The sequence below is a fragment of the Megascapheus bottae genome, chromosome 16 (genome assembly GCF_031878675.1).
Source record: "Megascapheus bottae isolate mThoBot1 chromosome 16, mThoBot2.hap1, whole genome shotgun sequence".
Taxonomy (NCBI): Eukaryota; Metazoa; Chordata; class Mammalia; order Rodentia; family Geomyidae; genus Megascapheus; species Megascapheus bottae.
The window spans coordinates 8758250-8776855 of NC_143524.1; the positions used below are offsets into that span (position 1 = coordinate 8758250).

At 37.5% G+C, this 18606-nt stretch overlaps 2 protein-coding genes and 1 pseudogene across 2 annotated transcripts; all 3 read left to right on the forward strand.

Moving 5' to 3' along the window:
• The first annotated feature begins 2643 nt into the window (after positions 1–2643).
• LOC150052583 (olfactory receptor 5B2-like) lies at positions 2644–3642 on the forward strand (annotated as a pseudogene).
• Positions 3643–11823: 8181 nt separating this feature from the next.
• On the forward strand, positions 11824–12747 carry LOC150052584 (olfactory receptor 5B3-like). Its single transcript, XM_090349159.1, has one exon. It carries the CDS (start codon positions 11824–11826, stop codon positions 12745–12747), a length of 924 nt encoding a protein of 307 aa, XP_090205285.1.
• A 4595-nt stretch (positions 12748–17342) lies between these two features.
• LOC150052585 (olfactory receptor 5B2-like) lies at positions 17343–18275 on the forward strand. Its single transcript, XM_090349161.1, has one exon. It carries the CDS (start codon positions 17343–17345, stop codon positions 18273–18275), a length of 933 nt encoding a protein of 310 aa, XP_090205287.1.
• Positions 18276–18606: the final 331 nt, after the last annotated feature.

The window sequence follows — 18606 nt, forward strand, 5'->3', positions numbered from 1 at the left end:
CCCCCTTCCCTATCCAATTTCAAATAACCAAATACAAATATATCTGATATATCAGGTAACAAAGTGAGATACTGTAACAGTATGAGATAACCAAGGGACAGCAAAAGAGATGAGAGATAACATAGTACCTTAAAGAAGAACAATCATTCATTATATGGCTTATGTTTCTATATCCTAGATATCCTTTCATTTAGCATCCTACTATATGGCCTTTTGTATCAAGGTTTTGCTCTATTGCAAATCTCTGCTAGGAGAGCACAAGGTTTCTACTAATTATGGCAAATGAGGGAAACCATTGAGCCTATGTTTCTTTGAGTCTGGCTTACTTCACTTAATATGATCTTTTCCAAGTCTTTCCATTTCCTAACAAATGGGGCGATGTCATTCTTTCTGACAGCAGCATAGAATTCCATTGTGTACAAATACCGCAACTTGTTGATCCACTCATCAACTGAGGGACATCTAGGTTGGTTCCATATCTTTGCTATGGTAAATAGTGCTGCAATGAACATTGTTGTGCTGGTGTATTTAATATGTCTTTGTTTCTGGATGATTGGGTTATTTTAAGTCTTAGTATCTTTGTACAGCTGAGAAGTGGCAATTGTAGCAGGAAGATTGAATTTAAGAAAGACTCAACAATACTGAGATGTACTTTAAAGAAGAAATTAACATGGACTCACTAGAACAGTGAGTCCTATGGTGGGGAAAAAAGTGCAGAAAATGAAAGGGATAATCTCAGTTGTTCCTGTGAGGAGAGACATATTGAAGAGGTGGCCACAAGACTTCCAAAGTTACCCATACATAACACCCTACATGTTGTGATCCACATCAATCAAACCATCAAAGAAACCAATATCCTATGCTAACAGTAATATTATTCTAGCTTTATTCAGAATGCACTAAATAGCCAGCATTTCACTCATAATGTAAAATATGCTATGAAGTTCAAAATTAACGCCTTAAGATTAAGTTTCTCACCAATGAGATTGGGAGAATCATGCTACTTACATGGTCATGGTGGGTCCAGTGAGTAACCAATTTCCAGAGCCCAAGTTCTAGGATACTGCTATGTGGTTCCTCCTCAGAATATATGCCCCAGAATATATGTGTATCAGAAACCATCTACTGTGCACTTTTTCATTATTACCTTATAAAGCCAAAGCACTGGGTTTGAAACTATGATGACAATGAGTCACTACATTCTTTCAAAATTTTCTCTGATTTAATTTAAGTAAAACCATTGAATTGTAAAATACTCTCTTAGGTCCAGTGAATATTTGTATAAATATGAGTAAAATTATTTCTTTTTTTCCCTTAAGTAAAGAGGTATGACAAATAATCAATTTCAAAATATAATGGAGAGGAGTTAATAAATATGTGGGTAACTTGGGCAGAGCTGTTTCAGTAGACATTCCGGAAAACTCATCTCAGAAAATTGATGGTGTATTAGCTTAGAGCATTTTCAATTGTGAGATGATTTATGATTTATGAAGATCCTTAAGGTTCAGCAGATTTTAGCCATTAACACATTAACTACTCTCGTCAATGCTATTCTTTTTTAAATGAAATTTGGATGGGTAAATGCATGCTCTAGTTAAATTACACTCAGTATGTATAAATTTCAATCTTCCTAAATTTCTTTTTTAACTTTTCATTGGCATATTCTTTAAATTTTAATTCTACTGTATCACTTGTGTGGCCTATATAAATAATAAATAATAATTGCTAAAATAGCCATCCATTGAATATGCCACGTTCTCAATATATTTAATTATTTGGTCAAAAATTTTTAATGGCCCAATTTTGTCTAATTTTTATTTTTTTGATCAGTCTGGTTTTGCTGTATTTATTGGGTGCATCATGCTATTTCAACACAGTGCATACTGATCAAATAAGAGCACTGAGAATTTCCATCTTCTTTCCATTCCCTTAAGTTTGAAGCCTTCAAACTCCCACCAGTTTTTCATAATAATCAAAGTATTATTACTATGATAACCCAATATCCAGATGTTTTTTCTTACTTCGCTTTCCACTCTTCCCAGACTCCAGTAATCACGATCTCATCTCCAGATTGGCTTTCTAAGCTTCCACATATATGGTACAATTAGTGTTTATCTTTCTGTCTAGATGATTTATCTAGCTTATTTCATTTATAATAATGCCCTTCAACCATTTATGTTGCTTCAAATGACTTAGTTGCTTTGTAGCTATATAGTATTTTTTGTGCATATATACCATTACATACGCATTCATGCACACAATATATAAAATCTCATATTGCATCTACTCTCTGATAATGATACCTTAGTTATACAGTGGCATCTCTGCTGGGTTGACTTTATTTCCATTGAATATCCACACAAGTGGGGTGCCTGAGGTCACATGGAAGACTGCTTTTTGCAAAGTAAGCGCCCCACCATTCTTCACTAATCTTCATTTCCACCTTGGTATGTTACCTATCTTTTTTCATATCTCTGCATTTGTCATTTGTTTTGGTAATAGCCTTTCTATCTAGAATGATATGATATCTCATTGTGGTTTTGATCTGTAACTGAATCTCAGTTATTATTTTTTTAAATATATATCACTCTATTGCTTCATGTCTCATTGCTACAGAACACCTCCCTCATATCCAGATAACTGATGGCTGCAAACTGTACTGAAGTGACACAATTCATTCTCCTAGGCCTAACCCCTGCCCTGAGACTGCAGGCTCCCCTCTTCCTCATGTTCACACTCATCTATCTCACCAATGTGGTGGGGAACGTGGGGATGGTCCTGTTGATTCTCCTGAGCCCTCATCTCCACACCCCTATGTACTTCTTCCTCGGGCACCTGTCTCTAGTGGACTTCGGATACTCCTCAGCCGTCACTCCCACAGTCATGAGTGAGTTCCTCACAGGATACAAGGTTGTCTCCTACAATGCGTGTGCTGCTCAGATGTTCTTTTTTGTAGCCTTTGCTACTGCGGAAAATTACCTGTTGGCCTCAATGGCCTATGATCGTTATGTGGCAGTGTGCAAGCCCCTCCATTACACCACCACCATGACAACCAGTGTGTGTGTTCATCTGACCATAGGGTCCTATCTCTGTGGTTTCCTGAATTCTATTTTTCACGTGGCAGACATATTCAGTCTGTCTTTTGGAAAATCTGATGTGATTCATCACTTCTTCTGTGACGTTCCAGCCGTCATGGCTCTTTCTTGTTCTGATACACATGTTAGTGAAGTGTTTCTGGTGTTTATGTCAAGTTTTAATGTCTCTTTTGCCCTTCTGGTTATCTCAATCTCCTATCTGTTCATATTCGTCACCATCTTGAAGATGCATTCATCTCAGGGATACCAAAAGGCCTTGTCTACCTGTGCGTCTCACCTTACTGTAGTCTCTATATTTTATGGAACAGTCATCTTTATGTATCTACAGCCCAGTTCCAGTCACTCCATGGACACAGACAAACTGGCATCTGTGTTTTACACAATGGTGATTCCCACACTAAATCCTGTGGTCTACAGCCTGAGAAACAAGGAGGTCAACAGTGCATTCAAGAAGATGCTTGAGAAGGCAAAAACTTCCATATCAGGCTAGAATGTAGAATGCAAAGTGCAATTAGAACTATTGGTCTCACCTTATACATTGTGTTAGTCTTAGGGTTCAAGATAAGGCCTTATCTCAAATCCACATTCTGAAATGTCATATCAGAATAAGAAACTCTAAGGATACTTGTTAGAAGTTTGGGATTTGTTTATCAAACCTTATTAATGTCATTTAATTTTAGTCACTCATTGCACATGTGTTTCTTCCTAACCAAACTTCAATATAAGCACACATGTTGAACAGTGGAACAAATGTATACGTATGTATTTGCTTGAGGTTACATAGGCATTGAAATGGGAAAACTTTCAGAAGTAAATAGAATAGGACTTCTCTTAATAAAAATATTGTAGCAACACTACTACACTGTTGGTGGGAGTGCAAACTCCTTCAACTACTATGGAAAACAGTATGGCAGCTCCTCAAAAGACTAAACATAGAGTTCCCCTATGACCCAGCAATTCCACTACTTGGCATTTACCCAATTGTCCAGAAACAAGGACATACTAAATCCACTAGCACAACGATGTTCATTGCAGCACTATTTACCAACCCGGATGTCCCTCAGTTGATTAATAGATCAACAAGATGTGGTATTTGTACACAACGGAATTCTATGCTGCTGTCAGAAAGAATGACATCACCCCATTTGTTAGGAAATGGAAAGAGAAAAAATCATATTAAGTGAAGTAAGCCAGACTCAAAGGAACATAGGCTCAATGGCTTCTCTCATTTGTCATAATCAGTAGAAACCTTGGGCTCTCCTAGCTGAGATTTGCAATAGAGCAAGACCTAGATACATAAGGCCATACAGTATGATGTTAAATGAAAGGACCTCTAGGATATAGAAACAAAAGCCATATAATGAGTGATTTTTTGTCCTTAATGTACTATGTTATCTCTCATCTCTTTTGCTGTTCCTTGGTTATCTCATATTGTTATAATATCTCACTTTGTTTTCTGATATATTGGATATATTTGTATTTGGTTATTTGAAATTGGATAGGGAAGGGGGAAAACAAGATGAGGGGTGGGGGTGGGGGGGAGGGAAATGGAGACCAAGACATGAGAAAGGGTATCAATGTGTGTGAATTAATGCACCTTCTATCTGGCGAATATAATGTAACCCTTCTATTAATTACAATGAAAATATATGAAAAAAAGAAAAAATATTGTATCAATTAATTTTAATTTATAATACTGTTTTTTATCATTTATATAAAATACAAGACCAGCTTTAGGTTCTTTCGAAAAGAAAGTACAAATATTTCAATACACTTTCTTCTCTAACATGTATATGACCTTATCAATAGGGGTTATTAATAATCCATTCAAAAATGTAAATTTGTTACAATTGATAAGACATATCAACACTCCAAGATAGCAATTTACATTATCATTAACAATTGAAAGTGTATATTCTATTGGGTTTAGAGAAGTGTGCAATGACAGATAGTCATCATTAAAAAACCATTCAGCATAATTTGATTGCCTTAAAATTCTAGCCATTCTTCCATCACTCCACTACCTGAGAAACAACAGATATTTTCAAGTCTAGTTCAGCCTTGGCCAGAATTTCATATATTTGGAACCATATTACATAGTCTTTTCACTTTTCGGTGTGCAGTTTTTACAGAGTGCTTTTCTGTGGTTTTTGAATTCATGTATTTTTTAAATTGCCAATATTATATTGTCTGGATGTATTGCGTACTACTTACTACTGAAAGATATTTGAACTCACGCAGAAATTGGCAATTTTGAATAGCTTCCATAAACACATACAGCTTACCCACCCTTGTTTTTTTAAACTTCAATTCACTAGATAGTTTGCAGATTTTCCTTTCTTGACTTGCATCCTATATTGGACTCTGCAGAGTGATATTCTTCCATGTTCAGTCCATTTACATCTTATGGAACTTCTCACCAACTTTGCAAAGACGAAATATACAAATCTCAATTCTTGGTCTTCTTCTCGGAATCAACATTCTGATTGTATATAATCTATATTCTGATGTACCGATTGCCTACCAAAATTACGTATGCAGAGTAAATCCCTTAGGTATAGCATCCAAGGGTTTCATGAGCTTTCCATTGCTTGGCTCATTGCTTTGTACAGCTGAATGACAGCTGGCTTTGTGGAGTTCTTGAACACAGGAAATAGCAGTCACAATGCAAGAAGCCACCCATTTTGGCTTCTTTATCTGTCATGTTCTCCCTTATCTCATTTTATGGCAATCTTGCAAAATCCATTTTTACTACTCGTCTAAAACTTCTCTTATATCCACTACTCTCCATGTCAGCATCAGATGGGTATATTTTCTTTTGATTGTGACAAGGATGCTTATTATGCCACCAACCTTATAAAATGTTTTATTGTAAAATTTTTTTACTGTAGCCATTATTAATGACAGCTATTAGGTTATATAATAAATCTTTAGAAGTTATTACTTCTTACATATTCTTCTTACATATACCCAGATAGTGGACCTTCAGGTTTTATCTGTTTTTATTTTTTAATTATGTGAGTGTGTGTGTGTTTGTGCACATGTGTACATGTGCACACATGCCAGTCCTAAGGCCTTAACTTATGTCCTGAGCATTGTCCCTCAGTTTTTGTGCCCAAAGCTAGCACTCTACCACTTGAGTTATAGCTCCTCTTTGGCTTTTGCAGGAATTTATTAAATTTTCCTGCCTCAATTGGCTTTGAATTGCAATTCTCAGAACTCAGCCTACTGAGTAGCTAACATTACAAGTGTAAGTCACCACTGCCTGGCTATTTTAACCTTTTGAGGAGTTAGTTGTGACACTCCAAAAAATAATGCACATAGATTCCAGTTTCTTCACCTGTTTTTCTTTTATTAAAAAATAGGCATCCTAATAAGTATGAAGTGATATTTATAAATAAGTTTATATTTCCCTAATGGGATTGCTGAATATTTTTCCCTAAACATATTGCTCATTTGTCAGTCTTTAGAGATATGTCCCTTTGAGTTCTTTGCCGAATTTTTTATATAAATTTATTGTGATTAATAGAAAGATTACACTATATTCACCAGATAGAAGGTGCATAACCACAAACATTGATACCCTTTCTCATGACATGGTCCCCATTTCCCTCCCCCCACCCCCCCACCCCCGCTTATCTTGATTTCCCCTCTTCCCTATCCAATTTCAAATAACCAATTAAGCACATATAAAATATATCAGATAACTAGGTGAAATATTGTAACAATATGAGATAACCAAGGAATTCTTTGCCAATTTTTATTGTCATTTGTTGTTATACTATGAAATAGCAGGCATTCCTTATATTTTTCCTTTATTCTGAACATTAAATGTGGCATCAGGTCTCATGTATTCAAGGTTTGGTGCTCAGCTGTTGGCACCATTGAGAGTGAAATGTTTTAGGAAACTTTTTAGAGGAATTTAGGTTATTGGTCATTGCTGGAGCCAGCTGGCAGCAAGTCGTAATTCCTGATTTTGGGGGTGAGGATTAGGAAAGAAAATGACAACAAACAGATGGGGTCAGGAGATCTACAGCTTAAGTCAGCAGCCCAAGACTATAGCCTAAGGCTATAAGCTTAAGTCTGTAGCCCCGTTTATTTCTAGTTCCAGTCTTATATACTTTCTTAAAACCAGGAAACTGTCAGGGATTACATTCGTAGGAAATGGCAATCAAGTCTCAAATCAGTTAAGCAAGAAGCAATTGACATAGCCCAAAGTCATTATGATAACAGCTTATCCCCTTGTGTACTTAGCTCTATTCAGTAGTGCAGGTCCAAGGTCAGTCTGACCCCACACTCCGCTCCCAACAGGTCATGAACTCTTGAAAGAGTCAGTGGAAATCATCTCTCTCCTTGCGTTTTACCCGATGGGCCTCAAAACATTATCCTCCCAATCTTCTTCACCTTGTAAACAGCTGATTTACAGCATGCACAGTTCCTAATTATTATTTTAAGTAGTTACTTAATTTTTAGATTGACTCTGAATTTATGAAAATATTTCAGACATAGCACAGATCAAACAGGGCCTACAGAAAGATCCACATGCCAACTTCTGAAACCTTTTGACATTCTTCTAGGTGGTCAAAAACCATGATGCACTTGTGATTATAGATTTTAAAATATTGAAGAATAACTCTACTTTAAACTTAAAAGCTATTCTATTCATTACTACATCCTTGGAAAGATAAAACCATGGAACAAAGGTGAAGTAAGTAATGTAGCAGCAAAAACAACATGGAACGATAGGATCCCAGCAGCTTCTGGTGGAGGGGACGTGCAAGAAATGGAGTGGTGTTCATCAGAGCCTGAGAAGAGACCAGGTCTCTGGGAGCTCTTCTGTTTTCATCTGGTAAAGCTGCTTTGGGAATTACAAATCTTACCCTGTGAAAGAATAAGAAATATTTTCAGCCTTCATATTCAAAACCATTTGATAACACGTTCTAGGAAGGTATGTTACTCTGGCATGTGAATTTGGGAGGATTCACCCGTGAAACCATCCATTCCTGGCCTTTTCACTTTGTGTTAGGTCTTCGTCACTAATTCAAATGTTCATATTTTATGGATAAGATTAATTGTTTTCTCCCACTTCGTAGTCAGTTTTGTTGGTGGAGGTATTTCCATGTTACCCAATACGCTGATATACATGAATATTCATAGCAGTCTATTACACTCATCATTATAAGGCTCTTCTAAAAATAGAGAAATGACTCGTTGTTAGGGGAAGACTGTTAGGAAAGCCACCAAAGGCAAACTCAGGTGAACTAGATTTGGGTGTTGTGGTAGTATTTATATGACCACACTTATGGCAGAATTCTTTAAATCATCTGCCTAAAAGAAGAGGCATCAGTGTGTGGAAACTATACAATCTCATAAAATAAGAAGAGAAATAAAAGTAGTATAAAAGAATTTTTCCAAAATAAAAATAACCTACTTGATCCCCATAGACAGTTTAATTGCTTCTTCTTCAAGCAATTAAAGGATGTGTAGGTCAGGAGATGTAGATACTCCCAAAGGAAAAATCCACAGAAGTCTAGAAGTCTTTGTAATTCTCTAAAGATTTCCATGTGCTAATGTCTCCCTAGCCCCAATATTACTTAAAATAATGTCACTTTAGAAGAAACACAATACATGTCATGCTCCATTGGTCATTCTTTTGGTCCAAATGATAAACATTTTGACTCCTACAGTCATTCTGGCATGCAGATTTCTGTGACACTTCTTTTATGACCCGGGACACTAAAAACCAAACATGGATTAACATCAGAATGACCATCTCTTCCTATGATGTTTTACATACCTTCACCATATGTTATCTATACACAAATTCTATGAATTATGTGAGAACTGTGATTTCATGATATTAAAGTGCAAATGAAGAGCAAGTAAATGATTAGTCCAAGAAAACAGAAAGATGAAGAATTTGATCCATGTTGTTTCCCCCTCTATTACAAAATGTGGAGTTATTTTTTTTATCAGTACATGATAAGGAACACAGATAGTAGTGATAATAGTGCTTGGCTGATTTTATGATTTCAAATATCCTGTTCCACACAAGGTTTCTTTTTTCTTTCAGAAAACTGGTAAGCTGTCTATATTTCATAAGTCTTAGAAGAGTAATTCTGCAAAAGCAACATGACACCTATATTTATTACAATAATTTGGACATCTAAAAAATTCTACAACTCTGAGGTGAGTATGAGGCAAAATGGGAAAACTCTCATCATAAGGTAGTTAGAGATGCTCATAAAACATCATGCATATTTCCCTAAAATATGAGCAAAAAATAAGATGTGATGCTATGATTGGCTTGGAAATAATTTTTTGTTTGGTATTAAATTTATCTGGTTAACTATGTATTTGCTTCTCATTTGGTAAATGAGAAAGCAAAACAAGTATAAAATCCCAGAAGGGTAAAATGATTCTTCTTAAAATGGTAATCCCTGAAAGGAACCAAAAATCACTGAACTGCACTTTAACTTTTTTTAAAAAATAATTTTATACTTATTATCACTATCAAATCTATGCATGTTGGCAGGGACGTAAAGGAAGACTTGTGATTTGGCTAACCATGGATTTGACTTTTGGATTTTGGTGCTTTTCCTCCTATAAGCAAAATGACTTTTATAATATAATGCAACTTTTCAAATTCCCTTCTTTATCAAAAGATAAAATCCTACTGTACACACCACATTCCACCCCCCCTCCTCTATAATGTCCTTATTACTGCTTTAGGACAGAATAAACAGCAAAAAGTTGTCATGTATTTAGCCAGGCAATGGTGACTTGTGCCTATAGCCATAGATGCTCAGAACACAGAGACCCAGAGGATCATGGTTCAAAGTCAGCTTGGGCAGAAAAGTCCATGAGCCTGTTTCTAAATCAGTAAAAGGTCACTCTGGAGATGTGGCTTATGTAGTAAAACACAAGCATAGAGGGAATGATATTAGACTATGAGTTCAAACCCTCTACCAAAATAGCATTTGTCATGCATTTGTTAAAGATGAAAACAAGCTTTTAGATGACAGAGGTTTTAGTAAAAGTATTATGGAGTATTCATTATTTTTAGAGAGATATCCTTCCTCCAAATCCTTAATTCCAGTGGAAGAGTGAATACACTCTTACTAAGAACAAATTCAAAGCATTTTTTTAAGGTGGAATTTCCTATTCAAGGAGATCTGTGAGCTCAAGACAGCCCATTGAAGATGGACTCTCAACTTTTGCTCTTTGTAAATTTGATTATAGCATGAGGGCATACATAAGATGAAAAGATCAATAGTGATTAATTTTTATTAAGGTTACAATACAGACTTCCAGGAAGAAAGCTGTAAAGAAACAGTTTGAGTGCAATATAGGAACAGCAATCTCTGCTTGGGGGGAGGATAGATCAGGAGACAATAAAGAGAATGAATAATCTGTTTCCCTAGAGTGGAGCAGAGAACTTAGGGAGAGAAACTTTCAAGACTACAGACTTCTCACGAGTAAAGCCCAGCATGGCAGTATCTACTTTAGTGAAGTCAACATTAAATTATTCCATCCTAGAAATTGCACAGCATTTGGTACAAGGATTAGTCCCTTGAATTTTACTTTTAATATAGGATCTTAGGTAATGTTCACCATGATGCCTGCATGTAGGCATTGTTACTGTTTTCACATTGCAGATAGAAATATGTTTTAGGGGACATAGGATAGAATCAATGACTCCTGAGTGGTAAGTGGTAGATGTGACATGCAGGTCTTGCAAGAATAGGAGTTCTTGGCTGCTATATCTCACAATATGTCTTCATTCAGAGTTGACTGCGCAGGTCTTCTTGGCCCCATTATCCACCACATCTATTACAACAGACATGCTATGATGACTCACATGTCAAACTCATCATTAGCTTCAGTAAGTAGTTTGTATGTCTAGCCGGATCATTGACAGTATGTATCCTATTGACAAGTGCAAACCTGGGGAATGGAGGTAAAATGTAGCTCAGTTTAATTAGACCAGGTCACTTTTATACTCGAAAAAGGAGAATTTCTTTCTCCTAGACCTATTTCTCCATTCTTGAACCTCTGATGAAAACAGAATATAAAATTGTTACTTGAACACTGAATTCATGATGAACCCCAAATGTTCAATTTGTTACTGGCAATTATTAAAAGTAAATTGTCTGAGGTTCTATTTTACTTAAATTCAATTTGCCCCATTGGAATTAGGAACTATTTATCATGGAATCAAGGCTGGCATGGGGTACAGAGTAGATATTAACAAATAATACATGTGTAGATATGACCAAATCAGTGACTTTTATAATTGTATAATTATAACAATCTCATAAAAATGATGAAAGCAGGTAGTGAATATACATTGAAGGTTCTCTAGTAGCCCTTGGCAGGTGTGCAATGTAGCCACTTCTCTGGCTATAGAGGTAAATTGATAGACAAATACATCAAAGCAATCAATTTCTATCAAGTTATTGAGTCATTTACCTCTTAGTACACAAATGTGAAGCAATTTTAAATTTGGGCAGATTAATTTTGATTTCTTTAGATCCAGTAAAATGTAGATTCCCAAGGTCACATGTTTTTTTTTTTCCCTCCTGGAAAATCTTTATGAGAAGCTGTTAAGATGAAAGCAAATGTATTATTCTAGTGTTTTCCAGATTAAACTAAGTAACTGTATCATTTTGTTCTGTTTAATTTATTGCTACCGAGCAGGTAGAGATTATCACATCACCATTGCTAAATGGAGAATAGGACAGAAGTGACTCAGTTCATTCTACTGGGACTGACCAGTGACACAGCTCTGAAGGTCCCTCTCTTTGTCACCTTCCTCATCATCTACATCGTCACCCTGGCTGGGAACCTGGGGATGGTCCTGCTGATTCTCCTGGATTCTCGTCTCCACACCCCCATGTACTTCTTTCTTGGTAATCTCTCTCTGGTGGATTTTTGTTACTCTTCAGCTGTCACACCTAAGGTCATGGCTGAGCTCCTTCTAAGAGATGAGGTCATTTCCTACAATGTTTGTGCTATTCAGATGTTCTTTGTGACAGGTTTTGCTACTGTGGAAAATTACCTGTTGGCTTCAATGTCTTATGATCGCTATGTAGCTGTGTGTAAGCCCCTGCATTACACCACCACCATGACAGCAAAAGTGTGTGCATGCCTGGCCACAGGCTGCTATGTCTGTGGTTTCCTGAATGCGTCTATCTACACTGGGGACACGTTCAATCTGTTCTTCTGCAAGTCCAATGTGATCCACCACTTTTTCTGTGATATGCCAGCAGTCATGTTTTTATCTTGCTCTGACAGGCATGTGAATGAGCTGATTCTTGTGTGCGTAGCCAGCTTTAATATCTTTTTTTCTTTGCTAGTAATCTTAATAACCTACACGTTAATTTTTATCACCATCCTAAAGATGCATTCAGAGGCAGGACACCGGAAGGCTGTGTCCACATGTGCTTCCCACCTCACCACCGTCTCCATCTTCTACAGCACTGTTATCTTCATGTACCTACAGCCTAGCTCCAATCACTCCATGGACATGGACAAAATCGCCTCTGTATTTTATACCATGGTCATTCCCATGCTCAACCCTGTGGTCTACAGCCTGAGGAACAAGGAGGTCAAGAGTGCATTCACAAAAATTGTTTTCAGGACAATCTAGTGCATATGGTTTGAATATACTATTTAGTTAGTTTTGCCTGGACCTAGTGTACATTTGCAATATAAAAGGTTGTTATTGTAGTTTTTCTGTACATGAGCACACTGCACTTTGAACACATTCACTCCCTCCACCATCTCTCCTTTGCTTTCCTCTTTCCTTTTTTCAAACAGCATTTGATAGGCTTCATTATGATGTCAATATCTATTTGTCCATCTATCCATCTACCATCCATCATCATCATCATCATCATCATCATCATCATCATCATCATCATCATCTATCATATATCTATCTACTCAAGAAACAAAGCTATGAATTCAGTGGCACAAATAAAGAAATCTTCCATACATTAGTGATGAGTCTTACATGAGACAGATAGGCATTCTAGAGAGAATTGCATGCAAGTAGCTTTTGGTTAGTTTTTCTCTTTACATTTCTACAAGTCATTTTGTTTTCTCTGGCTAGACTTTTTCTCTTTATGCACTTTAAGTTTGTTTTCACTGTTTTAAATGCCAATCCTAGGACTTGAACTAAGGTACTGGGTACTGTCCCTTGATGTTTTCCCTAAGGATTTTTGCCCAAGATTAGCACTCCACACTTTGAGCCATAGCTCCACTTCTGGATTATTTAGTAGCTAATTGAGCTAAGAGCCTCATGGACTTTTCTTTTCAGGCTGGCTTTGATCCATAGTCCTTAGATATCAGGCTTCTGAGTAGCCAAGTTTATAAGTGTGAATTACTTGCATCCAGCTGAGGCCTAGGATAGAAAGCATGAACTTTTTGGATTGGTTCAAGAGTTTCTACATTTTAGAAACAGTTCAAAGCACTATTAAGTTAATTTTAAATAGTAATGAAAGTATAATATTCCATGATATTAGTACAGATCCACAAATATTATTGTATAAAACAAATAATATATTTTAATTAAAGAATCTAAGTGGTTTTAAGTGAAGCTTCAAGTATGTTTATTAAAAAATTCAAAGTGAATATGACTACATTAAAAATAGGTTTACTAGAAGGTGATTTGAGTCTTAGACAGGACATTTTTGAATTTTGTACCTGTGATTGGATTGCTGCACTTATACACATGGACTACAAGAAGAAACCAGAAGCCAAGCACTGGTGGTTTATGCCTGTAATCCTGGCTAAGCAGCAGGCTAAGATCTTAGGATCATGGTTCAAAGCCAGCCTGGGCACTAAAGTTCATGAAACGCTTATCTACAATTAACCACCAGAAAACTGAAAGTGGCGGTGTGGCTCAAGTTGTGGAGCTCTAGCCTTGAGCTAGAGGGATAGTTGACTTAAGCTCTTTGTTCTCCCTTCAAATCAGCCATTCTACCCCCATCCATGGTGATTAACTGCAGAACTCCAGGAAAGTTTGGAGCCATCTTGACTGGCCAGGGGATGAATCAATAGCCTGTCTTCCAAGTATAAAACTCAAAGAAAACAGGGGCAGGGAGTTTGGCCTAGTGGTAGAGCGCCTGTCTAGTATGCACCAAGACTTGGGTTCAATTCCTCTGTACCACAGATCACAGAAAAAAGCTGGAAGTCGTGCTGTGGTAGAGCTTTACTCTTGAGAAAACCCAAGTTTAGTGCTCAGGCCTTGAGTTAAGGCCCCAGACTGGCAAAAATTCAAAGAAAACAAATGTGAGGGTGAGAAAGAGACGTGTACTCCGTGTTCCTTGCAGTGGCAGCCACCATCAGTAAAAAGTGAAAACAACCTCCATTCCAGAAATGTAGGAAGGGATAAGAAAACTGTGTTGTACACTCAGCACAAAATACTATTTATCCACAAATAATTGTTAAATATTCTACTGACCGATTATTAAATCTTTTTGCAACTACACAGGCAGCACATCAAGATATTAAGTAGAACAAGAAGGCTAGAAACAAGTGGGAGAAAACCATGGGAAAGAGATATCAATGTTCAAGAAGTAATGTCCCCACTATCTGATGAATATAACTGTAACTCTTTTCTACATCACCCTGGCAATACAATACAATTTTAAAAAAAGAAGGCTAAAATCACTACTATTCCCACTTTTCTATAGAATCTTAAAAACATTTTTTAGAAGTTGAGAGTAGAATGGTGGCACTAATCTTTAGAGAGATGGGAAGGGATAGTTAAGGAAAGGATAATCAATAGATATCTAGTTAGAGATAACAGGAGAAAAAAACTGGTGTGCTGTTGCTCAGCAGGTTGGCCAATGACTGCCATACTTTATAAAAGCTGGAAGGTTGAATTTTTACACTAATGATTTGTAAGATAGGTATGCTTAGAAACATTTCATGGCTTCTCACTATTCTGCCCAATATTTATCAATTCAAAGGTCAATTTAAATTTTAAAAAAGTCACTGTTAGCCTGATCCCTGCTGGCAAGCTAATTGCTTCTTCACTAGGCAAACGGAATGGGGAACTCCAGATGCACTCACTGGGGAATCTTCAGAGCTCCCCAGATCTGCATGTGACCTTCTGCAATCCCAACACGACTCAAATTGATGCCATTTTAGAAGGAGCACACTGCCTGCTTTGTGCCTTTGGACATTGCTTGTGACCTGAATTCTAACCATTGCTAGCACTCACACACAAGCACGAGCGCACACACACACACACACACACACACACACACACACACACTTTTCCTCTGATGTGACAATCATCACAGGCCTTCAATCATTGTCAGGGAAAGCATTTGAAGGTAAAATGATATATAATGATGTTTAAATAGTGAATTCCACATGAGATTCTTTATCCTCTTGTCGTATTTGGCATTTCCAGATGTGGATTGTGTGAGCGAATCCTCTCTCCATGTTTCTTATTCTTTAAAAGGTAAGTGATTCTTACAAGAGCAGAGGGGAAAAAAATTCATGGTAGGTTTGGAACATGGTCCACATGAATGTTTTCTACAACTTGTGTGTGTGTGTGTGTGTGTGTGTGTGTGTGTGTGTGTGTGTGTGAGAGAGAGAGAGAAAGAGAGAGAGAGAGAGAGAGAGAGAGAGAGAGAGAGAGAGAGAGAGAGAGAGACAGAGAGACAGAGAGAGAGAGAGAGAGAGAGAGAGAGAGAGAGAGAGAGAGAGAGAGAGAGAGAGAGAGAGAGAGGGGAGGGGGGAGGGAGAGCCATGAAGGCAAAATGAAGTTTACAATTTTTAAAACTTGATTCTACACTAAATTATGAATTCCAAAAAAAGTATTTTTTGCCAAGGGTGACCCATATGAGATTTGTGAAACAGTGATCCTATAATAGAGCAAAGAGCAGATTGAGGAATACAGGAAAGGACAGACAGCTTCAGTACCTCTAGTGCTGGAGAAAAAAAATCATAGAAAACCTTACCCAGAACTAAAGCTCCCCATAGCAGCATCTCGTTTGATTCAATGTCAAAATTGTTATCATGTCCTGGATGTGTGGCACTGGATCAGGTTTTTGCATCTTTGTTCTTGCTTGTGTTATCTTGTTTATTTCTCAAAGAGACTCAAAGTTGGCCCTGGCCTTGCTATTGTCTTTATTTTTCAATTGGAAGTACAATATCTATGCACCAGTGGTTAGGTGATAAATAGTAGCACTGATTCCCATCTTTTGAGGGACTTGGGCTTTATGTCTGATCTATCCAATAGTTTCTCTGAACTCAGATTTTTTTTTCTCTGCAGGTTCAACATATTTTCCACTTATCTATTATCTGACAAGATACATAGAGAAGAGAGTTGATTCCATGGGCAAATCTTTTACCTTCACCCAAACTTTAGGATTTTTTTCATGTCATTGTCAACATGCAGAGATATGCTGGTATTAAAAGCATGAGATCCTTTGTACAGATACTTAAAGATAACTTTTAAAAAGGCATAAGAGTGCTAGGACAAAGGTAACTTAGAGTTTGATATTTCATTTGGGATTCTTTCATTTCCATTTCCTGGTCAGGGGTTTTGTTTGATTGTATTGAACCTGAAACCAGAGGAAAAATATGATGAATAAAATAAAATTGCTGCCTCAGTCCATGACGATATTCTCAAAGATTGAAATTGAACCAACAATGGGAATGATTAAATTGAGTGAAATTTGAGTTGACTTAAATTCCTTTGGCTCAATGCATCCATCGATGAGGGACCCAACTCAACATATGCTAAGTGTTCAAATGTGTCCATGACGGAAGTGGCATCTAATGCATGTAAATATAAATTCATCTACCTCACATGTTCTATACTTTACATTAATCAAAAATCCAATCAAATTCTTAACACTGTTCAGCAGGAGCAATGAAAACACTTAAGAATATTCTACAACCTTTGTGGTCTAAATTGGCAGATGGCTTGAACCACACAAGTCTTGTCCATAAGGTTACTAAGTACTATATCCCACTTCAATGTAGAAGCTTTTGTGATGTTGGCAGGATCCATTGAAATTTCTCAAGTTCCACAGTGAATAACTGCATACAATCGATGCACTCAGTCTGATTTTTGAAGCCAATGCTTAGTCTCTAGAACCTAAGAATGTAGCTTATTGCTACAATGCGAACATGCATCGTGTGTTTTCTAATTTCAGCTCCAGTGTGTTCTTCTTATTTCATAGCCACAGACAATCTAGTGTTTCTCAGAGAGCACTGATGGAGAACAGGACAGAAGGGACACCAAAGTTCATCTTGGTTGGACTGACTAATGACCCACACCTGCAACTCCCCCTCTTTCTAACCTTCTTCTTCATCTACCTTTCCACTGTGGTTGGGAACCTGGGGATGGTCCTGCTGATTCTCTTGGACTCTCGTCTCCACACCCCCATGTACTTCTTCTTGGGAAACCTCTCTCTGGTGGACTTTTGTTACTCTACTACTGTTACTCCCAAGGTCATGGCTGGGCTCCTTTTGGGAGACAAGGTCATGGGCCACAATGCTTGTGCTAGCCAGATGTTCTTTTTTGCAACCTGTGCAAATGTGGAGAATTATCTGCTGGCCTCAATGGCCTATGATCGCTATGCAGCAGTGTGTAAGCCCCTCCATTACACCACCACCATGACGACAGGTGTGTGTGTGTGTTTGATCATAGGATGCTATGTCTGTGGTTTCCTGAATGGCTGCATCTACACTGGCAATGCATTCAGTCTTGCTTTCTGTAAGATCAACGTGGTCCATCATTTTTTCTGTGATATTCCAGCAGTCATGTTTGTATCTTGCTCAGACAGACGCGTCAATGAACTGCTGCTTATTTATTTAGCCAGCTTCAACATCTTTTTTGCTCTCCTCATAATCTGGATATCCTACATGATCATTTTCATCACCATCCTGAAGATGCGTTCCACTTCAGGACTCAGGAAGGCTGTATCCACCTGCGCCTCCCACTTCACCGCCGTCTCCATCTTCTATGGCACTGTTATCTTCATGTACCTACAGCCCAGCTCCAGTCACTCCATGGACACTGACAAAATTGCATCGGTGTTTTACACTATGGTCATTCCCATGCTTAACCCTCTGGTCTACAGCCTGAGGAACAAAGAAGTCAAGAGTGCATTCACAAAGATAGCTTTCAAAGGGACTCAATCTTGATTACTTTTGTTTAATTTCTTAAGAGGCACAATACCTGTATGAATTCCTTTCAACTAAATGCAAGATTCCACAGTGCTGTGTTTTCTTCTGCAATTGTTGTCTGCTCAAAGCTAACATAATGTTCAGGTATAAAAACAAATGATGGGCCCCAAATTTGGCCTAGTAGTAGAATGCTTGCCTAGCATACAGGTACATAGAAAAAAGCTAGAAGTGGTGCTGTGGATCAAGTGGTAGAGCTCTAGCCTTGAGAAAACCCAAGGACAGTGCTCAGATCCTGAGTTCAGTCCCCATGACTGGCAAAAAAAAATGAGTGTATGATAGCTTTGTTTTT

Coding starts and splice junctions, on each gene's coding strand:
- LOC150052584 (XM_090349159.1), top strand. CDS start 11,824: ATGGAGAATAGGACAGAAGTGACTCAGTTCATTCTACTGGGACTGACC.
- LOC150052585 (XM_090349161.1), top strand. CDS start 17,343: ATGGAGAACAGGACAGAAGGGACACCAAAGTTCATCTTGGTTGGACTG.